Source organism: Felis catus, chromosome C2 (genome assembly GCF_018350175.1).
Source record: "Felis catus isolate Fca126 chromosome C2, F.catus_Fca126_mat1.0, whole genome shotgun sequence".
Classification (NCBI taxonomy): domain Eukaryota; kingdom Metazoa; phylum Chordata; class Mammalia; order Carnivora; family Felidae; genus Felis; species Felis catus.
In genome coordinates, this window is record NC_058376.1 from 151646744 (window position 1) to 151669683 (window position 22940).

General features: G+C 42.0%; 1 protein-coding gene across 3 annotated transcripts in view; it reads left to right on the forward strand.

Moving 5' to 3' along the window:
- Positions 1–22940, forward strand: part of SCN11A (sodium voltage-gated channel alpha subunit 11) — a 144271-nt gene that overhangs the window by 116146 nt on the left and 5185 nt on the right. For all 3 annotated transcript variants that reach the window (XM_045037847.1, XM_045037845.1, XM_045037846.1), the window contains 5 exons: positions 5609–5710; positions 6164–6433; positions 7114–7167; positions 9809–9946; positions 17911–18015. In XM_045037847.1, the coding sequence (XP_044893782.1) occupies positions 5609–5710; positions 6164–6433; positions 7114–7167; positions 9809–9946; positions 17911–18015 (669 nt within the window). The remainder of the gene's footprint in view (positions 1–5608; positions 5711–6163; positions 6434–7113; positions 7168–9808; positions 9947–17910; positions 18016–22940) is intronic.

Sequence of the window (22940 nt, forward strand, 5' to 3'; positions counted from 1 at the left end):
ATATGGATGCCTCTCCAAAATATTTTTCTTCACAGTACTTGCAAATAGTCGTCATCTACCCATCAGCAGTCCCGTCTGTTCTGGGTCACATTCTTCACACTGCACTTCATATTCTCACCACCCCAGCCCTTTCCATGATGACTCATCCAGTTCTCTCCATAAGCCCTGCTTATGTCTGATGTATGCCTAGAATAATATTGAGTGTCCTACCCTTCTCCTTCCAACTTTCTATTTTCTCTGAAGACTTCTCAAAGCAGGTCAGAAGCCAGTAGACTAAGCTGGTCTCCCTTTTGATTGTCAAGCAACATAAGAACCTTCTTTCATTTAATCTGCACATCAATGCTCTGGCTTAAGCAGAGTTATACATCACCTACCAGATTACGGACAAAGAACTTTGAAGCTCAGGTGGTTAGCAACTTGCTTCAGATGACACTGGGACTCACACCTTGGTCTGTGTGATGCTAAAGCTAATAATAGTATATCACACTTATCAAAAGCTTTGTCTGTATCAGGTACTCTGCTATATGCTTCACATGCATTCTCTCTTTTAGCTATCACAACCACTCAGTACGGTAGGCACTATTACTTTTCTCATATACGCAGGAAGAAACTAAGTCATAGAGAAGTTAAGAAACGTGTCAAAGATTGGCTAGAAATGGTGGAGGTGAAACTCAAAAACCCAGGAAGCCTCACTCTAAAGCCCTTGATTTTCACATTGATATCCTTTCTACCATGAGCTAACTAGTTAGACTTTGTCCCTGCTATTTAAAGAAGTAGACATGATACGTGCATAAACCATGTGGTCAGCATACCTATTTGGAGAACCATAATGTTGCTAATGTTGGTGGACACACCCAAGCATCCGTCGACTCATGAATGGATAAAGAAGATGTGGTATATATGTACATAGTGGAATATTACTCAGCCATGAAAAGAATGAAATCTTGCCATTTGAAACAATGTAGATAGAACCAGAGTGTATTATGCTAAGCGAAATAAGTCACACTGAGAAAGACAAAAACCATATGGTTTTACTCATGTGTGGGATTTAAGAAACAGATAAACATATGGGAAGGGGGAAAAAGGGAAAGAGGGAAACAAACCATAAGAGACTCTTAACAATAAAGAACAGACTGAGTGTTGCTGGAGGGGAGGTGGGTAGGGAGATGGGCTAGATGGGTGGTGGGCGTTAAGGAGGGCACTTGTTGGGATGAGCACTGGGTGTTGTATGTAAGTGATGAATCACTGAATTCTACTCCTGAAACCAGTATTGCACTGTATGTTAACTAACTAGAGTTTAAATAAAAATTAAAAAAATTATTGGTGGACACAAGTAGCCATGTGGTTCAGGCATTTTAGAAAGGCAGCAGTGCTATGGGAGCTCCAACAGGAATGATAAAAGGAAATAAATATATCCACATCTGTCAACCCTGTCAGTTTCCAGGGTGCAAATCATTCTGAATCCATTATCTTCTTTTATAGTGAAGAACCCATAAGACAGTGGACAAATGATTGGCATCTCCATTCTAGGGACCTGTGGTCCACTGACCTCAACTCAGGAAACTGATCCTAAAGCTCTCTTGTCTGTGCTTTTTCTGTGTAACCTTAAGCAAAGTGCTTCCTTCTTTTGACATAAATCTTCACGTTAATAAAAATGAGAGTATAGACTTTTTACCGAGTGCCAAAATTTGACCAGATACAAAATGGAAAGCATAAATCTAACAATAACCATTTAAAATACCAAAACAGTAGTTCAATACCACACTGTCAAAAAAAGCACCAGGCCGAGATGGTTTTACAGGCAAGTTGTATCAAACTTTCAAGGAGTAGTGCTATATACTGAATGTTTGCATCCCCTAAAATTCATATGTTGAAACGTAATCCTCAATGTGTTCCTATTTAGAGGTGTTTATTAGGTTACGAGCTGAGGTTATGAGGGAAGAGCCCTCATGAATGGAACTACAGCTGCTATAAAAGAGACCCCCACAGAGCTTCCTCACCCCTTCTGTCACGGGAAGACACAGGGAGAAGAAAGCAATAGGTGAGCCAGGATGTGGCCTCTCACCAGACAGTGATTCTGCTGACACCTTGATCTTGGACTTCCCAGCTCCAGACTGTGAGAAATCAATTTCCATTATTTATAAGCAACCCAGGCTACGATATTCTGTTACAGTAGCCTGAACTAAGATAGGCAGTTACCCCCAACCTTATTCAAATTGTTACAAAGAATAAGAAAAGAGAGGAAGCTTACAAACTTTACTTAATGAGACAAGTATAACCTTGATAACAAAATGAACGGAACAAAAATGAGTAGAACGAGGAAAGAAATAATCTTATAATTATATGCTTTATAAATCCCAGACAAGGCACTGGATAAGTGTGGTCCACTATTGCTATTATTAGCTGTAGCATCACATAGGCCAGGGTGTGAACGCCAATTCCACTTGAAGTAAGTTGTTAATCCTCTGGGCTTTGGGTTTCCTTGTCTGTAACATGGTAGGTGATATAAAATGTACTTAATTCAGAAAATTATTGTGCAGATGAAATAAGAGAATGTCTGTGAATAATCCTTTGACACTGCTTGTTAATCAGCATTGTGTAAAATGATCTTTATAATTTTGAAGTAGAAAAATAGAGGGGCGCCTGGGTGGCTCAGTCGGTTAAACATCCAACTCTGGATTTCGACTCAGGTAATGATCTCACAGTGCGTGAGTTGGAGACCTGCACTGGGTTCTGCACTGACGGCAAGAAGCCTGCGTGGGATCTTCTCTCCCTCTCTCTCTTCCCCTCCCCTGCTTGCATGCACTCTGTCTCTCAAAATAAATGGTCGGACTTAAAAAAAAAAATGTATGTAAAAAGAAAAATACAAACACAACCACAAGAACATAATTGAATTCAGCTATCCCAAAATGTAAAACTTCTGGGTTTTTTATTCAGTAGAATTGTAATTATAAAGACAGGCTAGGGCCTGGAGACAGTATTTGCCATATACATAACAGAAAATTATTATCCATAGTATAAAAAACTCCCTACACCTCAACAAGAGAAAGACAACCCAATGTAAGAATGGGAGAAGGATGCAAACAGGTAATTCACATAAGGAACTCAAGTTGTAATAAATATATGAAGAAATACATACTAGCTGCATCACCAATTAGCACAGAAGTACATGGTAAAATGAGAAACTGTGTTACTCATCAGACTGACAAAAATTTTAAAGTTGGATAATCTCTAATACTTAGAAAGATATAAGAAAATGGAATCTCTAATCACTGCTACTAATGTAATAAAATTTCAGGGACATTTTTGCAGTATTTTTTAAAAAGGTTTATTTCTTTATTTTAAGAGAGAGAGAGAGAGCAGGACAGAGGGACAGAAGGAGAGAGAGAATCCCAAGCAGGCTCCACACTCGGCACCGAGCCTGATGTGGGGCTCGATCCTGTAACCCTGGGATCATGACCTGAGCTGAAATCCAAAGTCAGACACTTAACCAACTAAGCCACCCAGGTGCCCCAGAAAAATTTTGCACTATTAAGTAAAATTGCAAATGAGCCCAATTGGTAATTTACTCTCCAGAAATACCACTTCTAGTTAGACATGTAAGGAAAATTCTTGAGTACGTAGGCAGGAAAAATGCATACAGCTGTCCAGTTTGTTCATAGCAGCAAAGAAATTGAAATAACCTAGATACTCACCAAGGGGGAATGGATCCATAAAATATGAATATTTATATACTGTAATATTTTACAACAGTTAAAAGGAATAAACCACAAGGAAAAAAAGATATGTATCGAAATGGTGACTGTTCACACGGTGCGGACTGATAAATGCAAGCTAGATAGGAAAAAAAGATAAGATAAAAAGCACCAGAAAGACTGTAGAGTGGGAAAGAATGCGGGTGTTTTTATGTCTGCGTCTCATCAGTGCTTCTGAATCTAGTGGAACGGAGACTGGGGATCGGATTCCAGGGGAAGAGGTGTACAATGTCCCTCTAGGGACCCTTCTTCCCCACCCATAACAGCTACTGGGTAAAGCCAGAAGAACCGTTGAGCTGTGCCTTTCTTTTCCCTCTTGCCAGGAACCAGGTAGAAGGAGTATTTGTGGAAAAGCTGCTGAAATAACTCTCCCGACAGGCAGTGCCGTTACAAACAAACAGCCTATTTTAGGAAACCTTTATAAATAAGAGCATTTTGAATCGATAATTTTTTATTTTTTTTTTTAAATTTTTTTTTCAACGTTTATTTATTTTTGGGACAGAGAGAGACAGAGCATGAACGGGGGAGGGGCAGAGAGAGAGGGAGACACAGAATCGGAAACAGGCTCCAGGCTCTGAGCCATCAGCCCAGAGCCCGACGCGGGGCTCGAACTCCCGGACCGCGAGATCGTGACCCGGCTGAAGTCGGACGCTTAACCGACTGAGCCACCCAGGCGCCCCTGAATCGATAATTTTTTAAAAGCTGAATTACCCATTTAAAAATTTTGTCATTCTGCCATACCAACTCACTTACTTTCTCTGAATTTGCCAGTATTTTACTACTACGATGAGATTGGCAGGATTAGTGGGGAATGGTTTTAGATAATAGCGAACTCTAATATCCGCATCGTCAGTTGTAGGATAACTCACTTCCTGTCCCGCTGAGCAACCCGTCTTGCAAGCTGAGCCTCTGCATAATCGATGAGAGTGACTGGAATCCACAAATGGTGGTGTGCAACTTAAGCTCATTATATTTAAGTTTCAATTTAGTGTGCTTATAGAGCTTTCCAGTCCTTAGTCCTGACTCATTGGGAAGAAGTGTGTTGGGAGAGAAAATTGGATTGAATTCCCCCCCAAATTTAACTGAGTGAGGGGAAATACTAGCAAACAATTTATTATTTCATTGCAACTTTTAATTTTGATATTGAAACGGATATTTGAGGATATTACGGAAAAGTTGCAAGAAACAGCCTAAAGAACCCCTTATACTCTTTCCCCAGATTCACCAGTTGTTAACATTTCACCCCATCTGCTTTGTCCTTTTCTCTTCATTTTTCTTGCTAAACTGCTTGAGATTAGGTTGCAGGCACCACACCTCTTTACCCCTAAACATTCCAGTGTGTATTGACTGAGAACAATGAAATCGTCTCACATGGTCACAGCACAATTATCAAAGTTAGGAAATTTAACATGACTCAATAGTGAGATCCATACACATTTTCTAATTTTGTCAATCGTTTCAATAAGGTCCTTTATGGTTACTTCTTTCTATCCACCTGTGTCACCTTCCCTCACCTCCCCCTAGTCCAGGATCCAATTCAGGACCCTAAGTGACACATCATTGTGTCATGTCCTTTGGTTTCCTTTAACAATTTCTCACTTTTCTTCGTCTTTCATTAAACAAATCATGTAAGTGCATTGCCCTCACCTGCATGGGTTGTAGCTTTGGCAGACTGGAGCAAAAATAGCCTCTTCACTTGTCTTCCGACTTCTAGAAGGCTGGCTGGCTTCTGTTTCTGGATAATCCACTGAGGACACCCTGTGTCTGCCTCTCGGAATGAGGGCTACCAGCCCCCCACTGGCTTCCCTGGGAGCCAAGTCAGGTACACTACCTATCGCCTCTCTTCCCACCAGGTCTCTGTGACCAGTCTCATCGACCTAAAGAGCTTGAAGTCCTTCAGGACTCTACGAGCACTGAGGCCCCTGCGCGCACTGTCCCAGTTTGAAGGAATGAAGGTACGTTCTTCAGCAAAGGGGAGGAAGGTCAGCTGTCAGGGAGAGGTGGAAACACCAATCATTCTTCTTGGGCTGGGCTTCCCTTAAATCGTCAAGCTGTTTCTGGACTCCTTCCTACCCGACGCGCTGTCTAGAATTTGAGAGATGAAAAATTTAGGACGTAGCGTGCATTCTGTGGTAGGCAAGATGGGTTCCGGCTTTCCTTCAATCCTAGGGCAGGTGTCCCATAGGTCTGTGACACTGTCATCAGAGGACACTTCTCAAGTGATCCTCAGTGACAAGAGAAACGGGTCCGTATGGAGCCGAGAGCAGGGCTTGTCCTAGGATGCGGGGTTGGGAGTTTGAGGGTAGAAAGTAAAGACAGACCCTAAGAGGTCCAGTCCTGCACATCAGGCCCATCCTGAGATGCAGAGCTTGGTGAATCCTACTTTTTCTTCCGTTTTCTTTTTTAAGGTGGTCGTCAATGCTCTCATCGGTGCCATACCTGCCATTCTGAATGTTTTGCTTGTCTGCCTCATTTTCTGGCTCATATTTTGTATCCTGGGAGTAAACTTCTTCTCTGGAAAATTTGGAAGATGCATTAATGTATCAGATACAAACTCAGTTATAAATTACAGCGTTGTGGCAAACCAAAGTCAATGCGAAAGTGGAAATTTCTCTTGGGTCACCCCGCCGGTCAACTTTGACAATGTGGGAATGGCCTACCTTGCCCTCTTGCAAGTGGTAAGTGCCATTGGTATATTTTTCACTCCGAGGAGAGAAACCTTAAAAGAAGCATACATCGTTTCTCGGGTTAATGAAAAGCACAGTGACTGCATTGAGCTGGTGGAATCGAATCCCAGTTCCTCATGTGGAAGCCAGTGCCCTCTGGAACTGCCCCCCACTGAGTGTCTCCAACTTTCTCGTTTACTGAGCCTCAACCTCCACGCAAGGCCGTGTACACCTCTCACCCTGTCCCGTATGGCGCCTTACTCTCCAGAGCCAAACAGGAGCGGAGACTCAGTTGCTAAGCGGCACTTCTTTGTTGGAAGTCAGTCCTCTGGTCAAACCACGGTTGCCAGGGCTTGAACAGCACAAACATGAGGCACGAGGGAAGCCTCAGCCAGGCACTTTCCAGAAGCTTTAACACAGCTCCTCCAGAAATTTTTAAGGCAGGGATTTCTTTAAAAAAAAAAAAACTCTTTATTTTGTATAAATGAAGAAGAAAAAAAAAACCCCACAAGACACCCATAGTCTGAATTCCTTTGTAAAGGAAAGGAATTCTCTCTCACCTGGCCATTCCGTCCTGGAAGGGTGGGGCGTCGTCTCAGACGCATCTGCCCACTGGGCCTCGCTTGCTGCTTTACGGCACTCATCTGTAGGTAGCAAGTCTCTGTGTTCATGTTTCTCTGCTTTCGTTACAGGCAACATTTAAGGGCTGGATGGATATCATGTATGCAGCTGTCGACTCCAGAGGGGTGAGCTCGTGTTCTGCCATGTTACACAGAGTGCCAGGGTCACATCAGGGATGTTATCACTACACGGTCTAGAACTTCCCACGTCGGAGTTCCACTGGCTGGCGTTCTTGCCCTGTTTTCCTTGGGACAAACGCTATGAAATAGGGATCAAAAAAAAAAAAAGTTTCCTTTCATCTTCTGATGAGTATTCCATTCCATTCTGCTCCAAAGCCCAGTCCTGTTTCTCCATAGTGACCAAGGAACAACCTCTCACGGGGGAGAACTTGGACAAAAGGGATTGGGGATGCTTTGGAGCCAGAAGCAACAGAATCACAGAATGCCTTGATTTTCCTCTCTCACTTCTTTTCCAAATGGGTATACAGGCAGAAGCCAGATTTCAAAGGGTGCCAGCCAAGGGCTGTGGGAAGACCTTACAGATGGACTGCGTCCGATAAGAGAGGCTTCCCATGGCTACAGTCTCTCCAGAGACTAAACGGGCTTCTGGCGATTGCCACCTGTTAAGTTCTAGTTAAGTAAGAAGTAAAATCATGGATTCCCAAAGTTGGAAGGGTACTCAGCCATCTAGGCCATTTCTATTTCCCGGTAGGGAAAACTGAGGGGTAGAAGGGAAGAATGCTGCCCAAAGCCATGGAGTAAGCAAATGGTTGAATCAAGAATGGAGCCAGCATTATTTTTTTCCTGTTGTCACACACATGTTGTTATGTTTGAGAGTCTGCAGAATTGATGCCTGGCACATAGTAGATGTTCAATACATGTGAGCTGGTAGAGGCAGCACTGGGGGTGTGAGAAGTGGTACGGTAGTAAATTATAACAAACGCAGTATTTTAAAGTATTAATGTGCTTAATTTTTGTCTTTTGAGTATATGACCTTCACCCTAGTTTACCTGAGGCATCCATTAGCCTTGAGGTGGAGATGGGGGATGGGGAGGGAATCTCATGCAGAAGTCTTCGGGAAGCGTGGCTTACGTATGTTCCCTGAGCGAATGATAGGTGGGTGGCGGTGGGTGGAGGGATGCCCATCCTGATGCTGGTCCTGGGACATTATAGCTGGTATGTGCTGGCACCTAGCATGATGATACCCTTGTCTGTGTAGTCACAGAGAATCTTGCGGGTCTCAAATATTGGTGAAAACATGGGCCTTTCTCCCCCCTTAACTCTTCCTGGCCTTAAACACTGACTCTCTGTCATGTCCTCTACTTGGCTCCCTGGCCCAGCAGGCTACTCCCATCACTTACCAAAAGCCCATCAGGGCGGGCCCATGGCTATCAACTCCATTTCCCAGCCTCATGAAAACTGAGAAGTTTGAGAGACTCTTTCTGTCCAAGTATGCTACTCTAACCTCTTAAGTCCTCCTGCCTGCACAGTGTATCCCAGGCCTTCCCGGCAGCAGCTTCCTTTTAGAAAAATACAGAAGTTGAGCAAAACCATCCTCTTTCCCCCCTTCATGTTCCTTTCAATTTACTGACTCCCAAGTCCCCTCTCCAAACCCATGGAGGGAGAATCAGGATACACATCTCATGGCTCTGATGTTCTCTGTCGCTCTACTGATTTTTCTGGGTACAAGAGAGGTGAGCTTTTATCATTTACTTTCCCTAGTTGAACCTCCCTTTGCAGGATGGTTAGCCTGCATTATAACCTTATTTTAAATGTCAGATGCTGAGTGGTGATTCTTTCCATTATATAGCTTTTGTACTAATGGCTACCCTTAGTTCAAACAAATGGACATCTCAAGCCAATTGGGACCAAGGCCAGGTACTCTTCAAGGCAAAAGACAAAAATATTTTCAAATATTACCTTCATTACATTAGTCTGTGTGGTGGGTATTAAATAGCAAACATCATAAAAACATTCAACAAGTGACAGAGCTATCAACACTCATAGATATATCTTCGCATGTCATCTGGAGAAAGAAAAGAGAAATCTTCCTGCCACCTGTTCCCAAACTGCATAAAGCCAATGACAATGTGAAGAACTTGGACAAAGGGGATTTTGGATGCTTTTGGTCACACCTTGAGTTGGGGGAAGTTAGTTGAGGTCCATTTTTGCGTCTGCTCTAGCGCTTGATTATTAATTCACTCATCCATCCATCCATCCATCCATCCATCCATCCATCCAAGGTGTATTGAGAATCTACATGTCACAAAGTATGCCAGGCACTGGGAGTGACAGGGCACAAGCACAGACTAGATACAACAGTGGGCTCTATCTGAAGGATGTAGCTGTTCATCAAGAGTTGGTAGTCACCTCTGCCTGAAGGGACTGTGCCCCTTCTCCAGTGGCCTCATCTCCAGTCTGGCTCCTTCCAGTTATGTGTCCATATAGACATTCTAGAGACCTTCTCAAAGGACACATGGGGTCATGCCATTCCCCAATCTTACAACCCTTTCATGATTCTCTATTGCTTAGGAGAAAAAGCCTACGCCTCTTTTCACATGCCCTCCCCATTGCATGGTACCACTTAAGCCCCTCAAGGGGAAGCTTAAAGAGGGTCTCCCTGCACGAGCCATGGCTGGTTGGAGGAGGCTGGGGAGCTAAAGCTCCTGCCGAGAGACACTGTGGTCTTTTAGATAAGGTAGTTAAGATGGCTTCTAATTTTCTCCGGTAATTGTTTTCTTTTCTTGTTTAAAAAACTCCCTAACAGAAAGAACTACAGCCAGGGTTTGAGGAGAACCCACAAAACTACCTTTTCTTCGTGGCTTTTATCATCTTTGGCTCATTCTTTACTCTGAATCTCTTCATCGGTGTTATTATTGACAACTTCAACCAACAGCAGAAAAAGATAAGTATGGGGGTTGTTCTGATTTGGTGGTTTTACGTCTTCCCCAAAGGGCTTGGAAGGAACACAATGCTGACCTAGATTGTGGTGCAAAGCATCATCTGCATGGGAGCAAAGCCACCTGGAGAAGATTCTTGGAGAGATGGCTGAAAAGAGGTTGAGGATAGCTGGTTTCTATTAAATTGCTGCGTTTATTCTCCATTCTACCCCCTTACACAGAGGACATTGTTGAATGTACTAGGATTTGGGGATTCAGTACTGGGATTAGTATTTATGACTCTACAGTCATATTTAAGTAACCTTCCAAGTGTACCTTGTAATCCAAGATAAAAAGAAGAACTCTGTTTTTCCAGCAAACTTGTGTCCTGGCTCCCAGCACGCGAGTCTCGGCAGATTTTGTGAACTTACTTGGAAACAAGTTGGTTGGGAAAGAGGCAGGGTTTTTTTAGGGAGATTTTTTTCGTCATGCATTGTAATAAACAGATGTGTATTTTTTTTTTCTGATTCTGTAGTCTATAAGGGGATGTTTAGTGAATGTGGAAAATAAAAGAAGACTAAAAAAATTTAATCGCCACCAAGGTGGTCACTAGATGATAACAGGTTTAGAGTAAGCCTCATCAGTTACTTTCTCACTAAATACGTATTCCTTGTACATGGTTGAGATGACAGAATATTTTTTATTTTGTAGCACCCCCCTTCCCCATTAGTACTGAGCCCATGTGATGAAATCATCTCTATTGTGAGAATTTTCAGGGCTGAACTGCATCTCATATTATAGATAGATAGTAATTTATCTTAATCATTCCCTTGTTTTTTGGACATTTAGGTCATTTCTAAATTTCTTGCTCTTCTAAAACAATCGTGAACATTCTTGAAATTCTCTCTGTATCTGTGATTATTTTCTCAGGATAAGTTTCTAGAATTTAAGGCATTAAACATATATTGTCAAATAACCTTTCAGAAACGCTGTGCTCGGCGCTCCTTGCAACAGGATTTGCAAGATATAAAAATGCCTGTTTGCTCTGTTCTCATCATTCGTATTTTTATAATTTTTCGTTTCCAGCTTGATGGGTAAAGGTGTTATCTCATTGTTTTATATTCATTTATTTAATCATTTGTGAGCTTATATATTTTTCAGATTGATGGCTATATTTCTCCCTTTGTCTCTCTTCCAAATGGAAATTGTCATTTTTTCTTATGTTTTTATATATTAAGTCCAATTTGTGACTTGCTTCTTATATTTCTGTAATGACATTTTTGATTTGTAGGCATTTAGTATTTTTATGGGGCCGAACTCCCAATCTTGTCCTTTTTTGGCTTCTTCTCTTACATGTAGGAACTGAATCCCCAAATCCTAAAATCAGGTAACTAAATATTCACCTTTGGTTTTCTAACTTTTTTATGGCTCTTTTCAATTTTTCTTGAACTCTTGTAATCTATCCAAAATGGAGACTGATACTGATTAGCTTTGTTACTTATTAAAAATATTTTTTTAATGTTTATTTTTGAGAGAGAGTGTGAGAGAGAGAGAGCGAGAGCAAGGGAGGGGCAGAGAGAGAGGGAGACACAGAATCTGAAGCAGGCTCCAGGCTCCGAGCTGTCGGCACAGAGCCTGACGCGGGGCTCAAACCCACGAACCGTGCGTGAGATCATGACCTGAGCCGAAGTCAGACGTTTAAATGACTGAGCCTCCCAGGTGCCCCTGATTAGCCTTTAGTGACTTCTGGGAAAGTCACTCATTGTCCTTCTGTAAGTTTACTGCTGCTATTACTTGGAGGTGTGTGGTGTGGCGTCACCTCTGTTATATGCGGCTTGACTGCCGTCAATACTTACAATTTGGATGTCAAGGCCTTGTGATTTTAGATTTCAGCTTCCATTTGAAATCACTGTTTTGATCAGGCCATGGCATTTCGTTTTGTCTTTACTTTTTATTATAGAAGATTTCCAACATGCACAAGACTATACTAAAATGAACCTACACTACCCATCACCCAACATGTTTATTGATTTAAGAGCTTCTTTACGGGGGCGCTTGGGTGGCTCATTTGGTTAGGCGTTCGACTTCGGCTCAGGTCATGATCTCACTGTTCGTGAGTTCGAGCCCCGCGTTGGGCTCTGTGCGGACAGCTCAGAGCCTGGAACCTGCTTCAGATTCTATTTTTCCCTCTCTCTCTCTGCCCCTCCCCCTGTTCATGCTCTGTCTCTCTCTCTCACTCAAAAGTGAATAAAGCATTTTTAAAAATTAAAAAAAAAAAACATCTTTATGGCATCTCTCCCCTTATCCAATCCTGCCACCAGGTTTTTCAACAGAGCAAATGACTGCACATCATTTCATCCACCGATATTTCAAGACATATCTCTTTTTAAACATAAACACAGTCCATGATCACACCTAAAAAGTTTAACACGAAATCTTTAAGCTGGTCAAGTACCCAGTCAACATTCAGATTTCTTTGAGTCTTTCCATTTTCTTAAAATATTTATCTTTCATCCTTTGATCAAGTGATCTTAAAGTTTGTTTCTTTTCAAATCAGGATTAAAATCAGGTCCTCCCGTTTGACAGCTTCCTTGCCATCTGGAATGACAAGATGTTCCAGGGCTAAGTGGTATCACTCCTGTGCAGATCAAGAATCAGCCATTTCTCTAAGGAGTTCTGTTTTGGTTTTTTTTTTTGGGGGGGGGGGTGGGTGGGGAGGTGGTATCCCAAGATCACAACCTGGAACGCCCACTGCCATTGCTTCTAGGATTTTTCAGTGGCCAGAGCTATTCACATGCAGGACTTCAAGGAAATGTACGTAGAAATATGAATACTGGTCATTCAAGTTGAGAACTGTAAGGTTTTCACTTAACCTCTTCTCTGATAATAACTTGAATTGAATCTCTTCTTTCCCGTGCTGAGAAAACCGATTCTCACGGGCACAGGAAATGATAGAATTAACATTTTCCATGATTACTCATTTTTGCTTTATACCCCAACACACAGGACAGTCTCAGAATAACAGCACTAATACATACTGTCATGATGCATATGATTACTGAAGACGCATATCTGCCAGGCATCCTGAGACAATCTGGTTAACTTCTAGGGCTGCATTTTTTTTTTTTTTACAAAAAAAAAATGTATTTTTTTTTTTTTTACGGTGGTACAATATACATAACATAAAATTTACCACCTTAACCATTTTCCGTGTACAGTTCAGGGGTATTAAGTACATTCATAATGTTGTGCAATCATCACCCCTACCCATCCCCACAACTCTTTTCATCTTGTAAAACCGAAACTCTGTACCTGTTCAACCCGGCCTCCCCATTTTCCTTCCCCCTCCCCCAGCCCTTGGCAACTCCCATTCTATTTTCTTTTGCTATGAATTTGGCTGCTCTGAGTACCTCATGTAAGTGGAATTCTATGGCATTTGTCCGTTTGTGATGGACTTATTTCCCTCAGCACCGTGTCCTCAAGGTTCGTCCGTGCTGTAGCATATGTCAGAATCTCCTTTTTTTAAGGCTGAAGAATATTCCACCGCGTATATATGCCGCATTTTGCCCAGCCGCTCAGCTCTTGATGGACGGTGAAGCAACCTGGGTTGCTTCCACATTTTAGCTTTCGTGACTAGAGCTGCCATGAACATCGGTGTGCAGGTATCTCTGACTCCCGGTGGTGAGCATTTTTTTTTTCATAGGCCTGTTGCCTATTTGTATGTCTTCTTTAGACAAATGGCTAGTCGAGTCCTTTGCCAGTTTCTGAATTGGATTGTTTTATTTTCTTTCTTTCTTTCTTTCTTTCTTTCTTTCTTTCTTTCGAGTATAGTGGACGCATGATATCACATTACTTTCAGGTGTAGCACATAGTGATTTGCCAAGGTTATACGTTACGGTGTGCTCACCACGGTGTGGCTGCCATCTGTCACTCTTCAACATTATTACAGTATCACTGCCTCTATTCCATATGCCGTGCCTTTTGTTCCCATGACTTATTCCCTCCATAACTGGAAGCCTGTATCTCCCACTCCCCTTCCCCCATTTTGCCCACCCCCCCTTCCCTCTGGCAATCATCACTTTGTTCTCTGTATTCTAGGTCAGATTCTGCTTTCTGTTTGTTTATCCGTTTGGTTTTTAGATTCCGCGTAGGCGTGAAATCATGTGGTATTTGTCTTTCTCAGTTTGACTTATTTTACTTAGCATAATACGCTCTAGACCCACCCAGGTGGTCACAAATGGCACAAACTCCTCCTTTTTTAATGGTCGCATAATATTGCACACATGTGTGCCACATCTTCCCTTTTTTTTAATGTCTATTTATTTTTGAGGGAGAGAGGAAGAGAGAGAGAGAGCGCGCCCTGCATGGGCAGAGAGGGAGAGAGGGAGACAGAGGATCCAAAGCGGGTTCTGCACTGACAGCAGAGAGCCTGACGTGGGGCTCGGATTCATGAACCGTGAGATCATGACCTGAGCCAGATTCGGATGCTTAACCGACTGAGTCACCCAGGGACCTGCCCCTGAAGGACATCTTCCTTATCCGTTCGTCTATCAATAGATGCTTAGGTTTCTTCCATGTCTTGGCTATTATAAATAATGCTACAATAAACATAGAGGTGTGTGCATCTTTTTAAGTTAGCGTTTTCATTTTCTCTTGGTAAATACCCAGGAGTAGAATTATTGGATCATATGCTATTTCTATTTTTAATGTTTTGGGGAACCTCCGTACTGTTTTCCACAGTGGCTGCACCATTTTGCATTCCTACCAACGTGCGTGAGGGCTCCTTTTTCTCCACACTCTTGTCAACACTCGTTCTTTCTTATCCTTTTTATTTTAGTCATTCTGACAGGTGTGAGGTGATATCTCACTGTGATTTTGATTTGCATCAAGATCCCAACAGTGATGTTGAGCACTTTTTCATGTGTCTGTTGGCCATTTGTATGTCCTCTTTGGAAAAGTGTCTATTCAGGTTCCCTGTCCATTTTTTAATTGGGTTGTTGAGTTGTATAAGCTCTTTATATATTTTGGATATTTACCCTTACTGGATAAATCATTTGCAAAGGTCTTCTCCCATTTAGTAGGTTGCCTTTTTGTTCTGTTGATGGTTTTCTTCACCGTGCAAAAGTTTTTATTTTGATGAACTCCTGATAATTTATCTTTGCTTTTTTTTCCCCTTGCCTCAGGAGACATCTAGAAAAATATTGACAAAAATATTACACTCATTCATGATAAAAACTCTTAACAAAGGGGATTTAGAAGGAAATACCTCAACGTATTAAAGGCCATATACGAAAAGCCCACATCTAACATCGTACTCAGTGGAGGGGAAACTGAGAGCTTTTCCTCTAAGATCAGGAAGAAGACAAAGATATTCACTCTTGGCACTTTTATTCCACATAGTACTGGAAGTTCCAGCCATGGCTGGAGACAAGAGAGTGAGACAAGAGAAAAGGAACGAGTCATCCATATTGTTAAAGAAGTTAAATTGCCACTATTTGCAGATGACATGAAACGATACGAACAAAATCCTAAAGACTCTACCAAAAAACTACCAGAAGTAATAGATAAGTTCAGTAAATGTGCAGGACACAAAATTAATACCCACCAATTGGTAGCATTTTAATACACTAATAATGAAGTAGCAGAAAGAGAAACTAAGAAAACAACTCCATTTGCAATGACACTTAAAAGAATAAAATGCCTAGGAATAAATTTAATCACAGAGGTGAAAGACCTATACTCTGAAAACTACAAACATGGATGAAAGAAATCGAAGATGATACAAATGGAAAGATATTCCATGCTCATGGACTGGAAGAATTAATATTGTTAAAATGTCCATACTACCCAAAGCAATCTATGGATTCAATGCAATCCCCGTCAAAATACCAACAGCATTTTTCACAGAACAAGAACAAATAACACGAAACTTTGTGTGGAACCACAAAAGACCCTGAAGAGTCAAAGCAATCTTGAGAAAGAAGAACAAAGCTGGAAGTATTGCAATTTCAGATTTTAAGATATGCTACAAAGCTGTGGTAATCAGAGCAGCATGGCACTGGGGCACAAATAGACACACAGACCAATGGAACAGGGTAGAAAGCCCAGAAATAAATACACGCTTATCTGGTGAATTAATCTGTGACAAAGGAGGCAAGAATATACAATGGGTGAAAAACAGTCTCTTCAATAAATGGCGTTGGGAAAACAGGACAGCTACGCGTAAAAGAATGAAACTGGACCACGTTCTAACACCATACCCCAAAATAAACTCAAAATGGATCAAAAACCTAAATGTGAGACTTAAAACCATAAAATTCTAGAAGAGAACACGGATAGTAATTTCTCTGACATTGGCTGTTTGGTTTTTTTGTTTTTAAGTTTTAGGAGTTTTCCATATACTCTGATTAATCCCTTATCAGATACATGATTTCTGATATATAAGGGGCGCCTGGCTGGCTGAGTCAGTGAAGCGTGCGACTCTTGGTCTCGGGTTTGAGTTTGAGCCCCATGTTGGGTATAAATATTACTTAAAAATAAAATCATAGAAAAATATGTATATAATATATACATATATAAAATAAATACATATATATATATATATATATATATATATATATATGTAAATATTTCCCCCCATTCTGTGAGTTGCCTTTTGGCTCCACTGATAATGTCTTTTAATGTACAAAATTTAAAAATTTTCATGAAGTCCAATTTGTCCATTTTTAATTTTGTTCTCTGTGCCTTTCACATCACATGCAAGAAATCATTGCCAAATCTAACGTTGTGAAGTTTTTGTCCTATGTTTTCTTCTAAGAGTTTTATTGTTTTAGATCTTACCTTTATGTCTTTGATCTTTTTTGAGCTATTTTTTTGTGTGTGTGGTGTTAAGTAAGGATTTACCTTTATGCTTAGTGCTGGGAAAATTGGGGATATCCAGTTTCCCCAGCACCATTGTTGAAAACACTGCCATAAGGCTGTATATTTTTGGTCTACACTGGTAGGGTGAAAATTCAAATCCCACACTGTCATCAAGGCAGGCCTGGATTCACAAATTATCAGGGAAGACTGGATTTTTACCCAGAGTCCGAACTAAGTTTCCTACTTATCTTCCTCCACCAACAGACAGATTCTGTTTTCTTCTTCACCCTTTCATTGGTAGCACTTGGGGAGTCCCAGATTCATGGAGGCATCTTGGCATAAACCCACTGCCTTTTTCCCTCATGACTCCCTTATACTTATTAAGGCCCAAGATTCTAGTTTTTACAGAGATTAGCAAATGCTCTTGGCCCACAACGGCTTCAAGCTAGTTTCCTCCTCTCTGTCTTTTTTGATCACTATTGATTTTCAGACCCTGGAGATTTTCCTGTCTTTTGTGCCAGTTTAGCTGCGCGTTCTAAAAGAATTTGTTCTGATTTGCCCAGCATTTCTAGATATTTTGCTCCCTCCCAAATTTTCCAGAAACAGAAATTCTTGTTCATATTTCTATTCTTTCTTGCTCAATAGTGACATTTAAAGCTCTCTAGTTGTTGCTGTTTTCTGAGAATTGGTCGGAACAAATCTTATGAAGTCCTATTAATGGTGGTATGTGCATTTATACACTTATTCGGGAGAATTTTAATTGCCACTTCGTGAGGGTTTTTGTTTAAATGTTTGTTACTAGATTTTTGTTGCACTGTGGTTTGATTTATGAAACCTGAAATATATTCAGTTCTTGTAAAGATTCCATGGCTGTTTGCAAAGTAAGTAATCTTTGTTCACATTCTAAAAAGTAAAATATAGCTGATAAAAGTAACATTATTTCCTCATTCCTTAATTTAAACCCTGTTACCTTTCAGCCTTCCCCTAGAGTCCCGCCTCTTTTGCTTCCCACTGGAATTTTAGGATAGAATGTAGTAGAACTTTGAAACTGTTTCTGAAAATTTAGAACTTGTTTCCAAAAAAAAAAAAATACTGTTAATGATAATTAGCTCTCATCTTCTCCATATACTTAGGTGGTGAAGATATTTTTATGACAGAAGAACAGAAGAAATACTATAATGCAATGAAAAAATTAGGATCCAAAAAACCTCAAAAGCCCATTCCGAGGCCTCTGGTGAGAGCAATTGATTTGTTCTAAACACATAGATCTATTAAGTGGTCTTGAGCTCAGATGTCTACTGTGCCATTCTCCTTTATTTTTTAAGTTTACAGACATTATCTAAGAACTCCATAAAAACCCAGATACACTAGTGTCTTTAAGGAAATGAGACATTCAAATTCAATAATAAGAACTTAGGCAAAAAACCTTTCATTTGCTTTTTGGTAAGCGCACAATAGGTGTTTAGTATATGCTCATTGCAATGATGTGAACTTAACAGTTTAAATCTTTTTTTCTTTTTTAATTTTAAATTCCAGTGTGGTTAACGCACAGTGTTATATTAGTTTCAGGTGTAGAGTATAGTGATTCAACACTTCCGTACATCACTTGGTGATGATTGCGACAAGTGCACTCCCCCTTTTTTTTTGTACGTTTATTTCTTGAGAGAGAGAGAGAGAGAGAGAGAGAGAGAGAGAGAGAGAGCACAAGTGGGGGAGGGGCAGAGAGACAGAGGGGGAGAGAGAGAATCCCAAGCAGGCTCCACAATATCATTGCAGAACCCAACGTGGGGCTCAAACTCACGAACTGTGAGATCGTGACCTGAGCCGAAATCAAGAGGTGGACGCTTAACTGACTGAGCCACCCAGGCGCCCCACAAGTGCACTCCTTAATCTTCATCACTTATTTCACCCCTCCCCCTACACAGCTCCCCCTGGTAATCCTCAGTGTGTTCTCTGCAGTTAAGAGTCTGTTTCTTGGTTTGTCTCTCTCTCTCTCTTTCTTTTTCCTCTCTTTGCTCGTTGGTTTTGTTTCTTAAATTCCCCATGCAAGTGTGATCCTATGGTGTTTGTCTTTCTCTGACTGACTTATTTCACTTGGCTCTAGCTCCCTCCATGTTGTTGTAAGTAGCAAAATTTCATTCTTTTTATGGCTGAGTGATATTCCATTGTGTATATCCACCTTTGCCCATTCATTAGTTGATGGACACTTGGGACTATTCCCATAATTTGGCTATTGTAGATAAGGCTGTTATAAATATCAGCGTGGATGTATCCTCCCAAATTAGTATTTTTATATTCTTTGGGCAAATATCTAGGAGTGCGATTGTGGGACCTTAAGGTAGTTCTACTTTTAAGTGTTTGAGGAAACTCCATACTGTTTTCCACAATGGCTGCCCCGGTTTGCATTCACACCAACAGGGCAAGAGGGTTCCTTTTTCTCCATGTCCTTACCAACACCTGTTGTTTCTTACGTTGTTAATTCTGCCCACCGCGACAGGTGTGAGGTGATTTCTCCCTGTAGTTTTGACTAAACCTTGACCAGTTTGAAATGTATTTATACTATCCTTGACCGGTCTTTTCTGGTGTGAAGTCTAGGCCATGCCTACTGGCTTCCGCCTCACCAGCATTTACGACGAAGTTTCTGTGTCGGGAGTTGACACACCTTTTTCCGCAAAGGGTCAGATAGTAAATATTTCAGGCTTTGCGGGCCGCGTGGTCTCCACTCTGGCATTAGCACAAAGGCAGCCGTAGACAGTATTGAACTAATGGTCATAAAGCATGGCTGTGTTCTAGGGCAACTTGATTTATAGACACTGAAACTTGGATTTCTTTAATTTTCACATGCTGACATTTTATTTTTCTCGTGAGTTTTCCCCCAAACATTAAAAAAAATGTGACACCCATGCTGAGCTCCCAGGCGACACAAAAACCAACTGCGGGCCAGATCTGACCCCTGCTCTCTGTGAATCGTGCTTTCTCAGGTAGTCTGGGGCTGTCTCAGGCTTGCAGCTTAATTGAGGCTCTGGAATTGGGGCACACCAGATTAAAAGGGGATGGCTAGCCATAGTTAGCAGCTCTGACAAGTGAGTTTCAAGGGAGGGAGGGGGCTGAAAAGTTCAGGAAGGCAATATGGAAGAGGGGCTTGATGTCTGCAGCGTGTAGAGGACATAGAGACTTCCACTCGAACACGAGACCCCAAATTATCAAAGGTATGTATCGTTTACTGCTATTCCCGTGACGCAGAATAGAGCGTGGCACAGCGTGTATTGTCCGTGACCATTAGCTGAGTGAGAGGTTATGTTCGAGGGTCCACACAGAGTCCACGCCACTAGGATTAAATATTTGTGTTGCGCTAAAAATACCTGTGAGTGTTCGGGCAAAGGGTTTAGAATTTATACCAGGAAGAATTTTTCACTGGGAGGTTAATGATATAACTATATTTGAGGAGGTTGTCATTTGACCTCGAGCCAACAAAAAAGACAGAGAGAATTTTTATTTGCCCGTGGGTGTTGTGCAACCGCTGATTCGGGACTGGTTGGTCCTAGGTTTGAAATTAACTGGAAGACTCAAGAGACACAGTATGTTCCCACGTATTTACCCGTCGACCTCGTAAAGGGTATGAAGCAAGCAAGGCAGCACACAGCCAGACAGATGTTGCAAGGGCACAGATGCAGCTTCTAGGCCTTTCCGCTGCACTTTGCATGCTAGGCTGCGAGCGCCGAGCTTCCAGTGGGCACGAGCTACTTTACCCCAGGGAAGCTGCCACCTCCATGCTTGAACCATGTCTTATGGCGTTTGTGGCCCATGGATTGTCTGCGGGTAGGTGTCACCCCGTAATCCCCCGTGTAGCTGCAGCTTACCAGTCATAGCTTCACACCGAGCGATTCCAACAACCGAGTATCATTTCCCCAGTTAACGCATCACGTTTACGTTAACTTCTATGTTCCAGACAGCAGTCTTGCAAGAGGTAAATACGTACTCCCCGATGTCCCTGAATTTAGGACTTTACGTCAGCTGTTAGCACTTAACTTGCAACTTGATCTCCCTACTGACATTAAAAAAGTTTTTTTTTTAATGCTTATTTATTTTTTTATTTTTATTCTTTTTTAACGTTTTTATTATTTATTTTTGAGACAGGGAGAGACAGAGCATGAACGGGAGAGGGGCAGAGAGAGAGGGAGACACAGAATCTGAAACGGGCTCCAGGCTCTGAGCTGTCAGCACAGAGCCTGATGCGGGGCTCGAACTCACGGACCGCGAGATCGTGACCTGGCTGAAGTCAGACGCTTAACCGACTGTGCCACCCAGGCGCCCCAAATGCTTATTTTTGAGAGCGAGAGAGACAGAGCGCAAGTGGGGGAGGGGCAGAGAGCGAGGGAGACACAGAATCCGAAGCAGGCTCCAGGCTCCGAGCTGTCAGCACAGAGCCCGACGCGGGGCTCGAACCCACAAACTGTGAAATCATGACCTGTGCTGAAGTCTGGCCCTCAACCGACTGAGCCACCCAGGCACCCCTCCTACTGACTTTTTTCAGTCTCTAAAATCTAAATATTATCTTTGGGACAGATGAATAACAATTGCATGGGGGGAATATCTAACTGTTTCTACCTGAGCAGTGATGCATTTTCTTTTTAACAGCAGAGGAAAGGATCTGGAGTCATTTCTGATTCTTCCTGAGCCATCCACACAGTGGCGGGGGTGGGGGGGCTCCATTACCGGTTTAAAAATGATACTGAGGTGCAGGATTCACTGTACATTCTAATGCTTTTTTGTACACGCAAATGCTTTTTTATCTCTGCCAACTTAGCTACCTTGTATTCTTGATCTCCTCTGTTTGTCAGAGTTGAACTCTTAGGCCTAGGCTTACCCTCCCTCCCTCTTAATTCTTGCCACTCACTGGGCTTCCCCGGGCAGCGCCCTTAAAAGTACCTTTTCTCCAGTTCCTTTCTGACTTCCCAGATGCATTGTCACATAGCAAATGCAATTGACTTTCCAGTTTCTCCTCCAGACTCCTTTAATGATTCTGGGACAAAATTTGGAAGACACCAACTTACGTGTAGTGTCCCTCCAGTGCTGTCCCTAAGCCCTCTTCTCATTGCTCTCGCCCTTCCTGACTGATGCCGTTCACTCTCATGGTTTTAAGTCGTGTCGGCACTGGTGCCCTTGAACTCCACATCTGCGTTCCAGCTCTGCGCCTGAGCTCCGTACCCATACCGTTACCTGCCCAGGGCCCTCGGATGCCTCACTGGTGCCTCAAACTCAGTGTTCTCAGGACAGATCTTAACGTCTCCCTCCGAAATTCCGCATTGTCTGCTCTGTGGCTGGCTGACCGGTTCCACCAGCCTGAGATGATAGCCTCAGCTTATCATTTTCCCGCAGCCACCGCCATGAAAACACACTCCTTCTGCATTTACTTCCCTCTTAGCTCTTCGACCTAAACGCTTATATCTCTCTCCACTATCACCACCACAAGCCACCATCATCTTTTGCCTGATTACCGTAACAGATGCTAGGGTTCTAACGATGATTCTTAGGGGTTTAGGAGTTTTCCAAGTAGACTGGCGTGTGTATATTTTGATTGGGTGATAATACAAAATACCTTAACATGTACATATATTATAAAACAATCAATTTACAGTCAAGCATGCCATGCAATATGAGTGTCTGAGTTTGTGTTCAAGAATAGCTTTCCACTAAGAGCAAAGTAGTGCTTCACAGCCGTTAGATTGCAGAAAATATAGTGGAAGACTTGAGTCATATCACTGCGTGTGGTGGGTTAGGTGCGCAAACTTGAGATAGAACCTGTACCAGAGCAACTGTGCATCAGATGGCCATCTGTGTACCAGCCAACTGTGCAAGTTCACCACCAGTAATAAAATGAAATCATTTTTCCATTTCTGTCTTTAGTAATCATTGCCTCACAATCCCATTTACCTAGCCTTATTTTCAAGTGAGCCACATGTGGAACATTGGCATTCAAGAACTGCTCGCATACAGAGTTTGGGTTAAGTACAAGGTCTGACTATTCTGAATTAATGAACGGAGCCTTGGGGATGTGAATTCCATTTTGTCCAGCATCCTTATGTAAGCAGGTATTATTGAAGTCAAAGTAAAGAAACAGATGAAGCATAGAGACCAAAGGTCATCTTTTTGTCATTA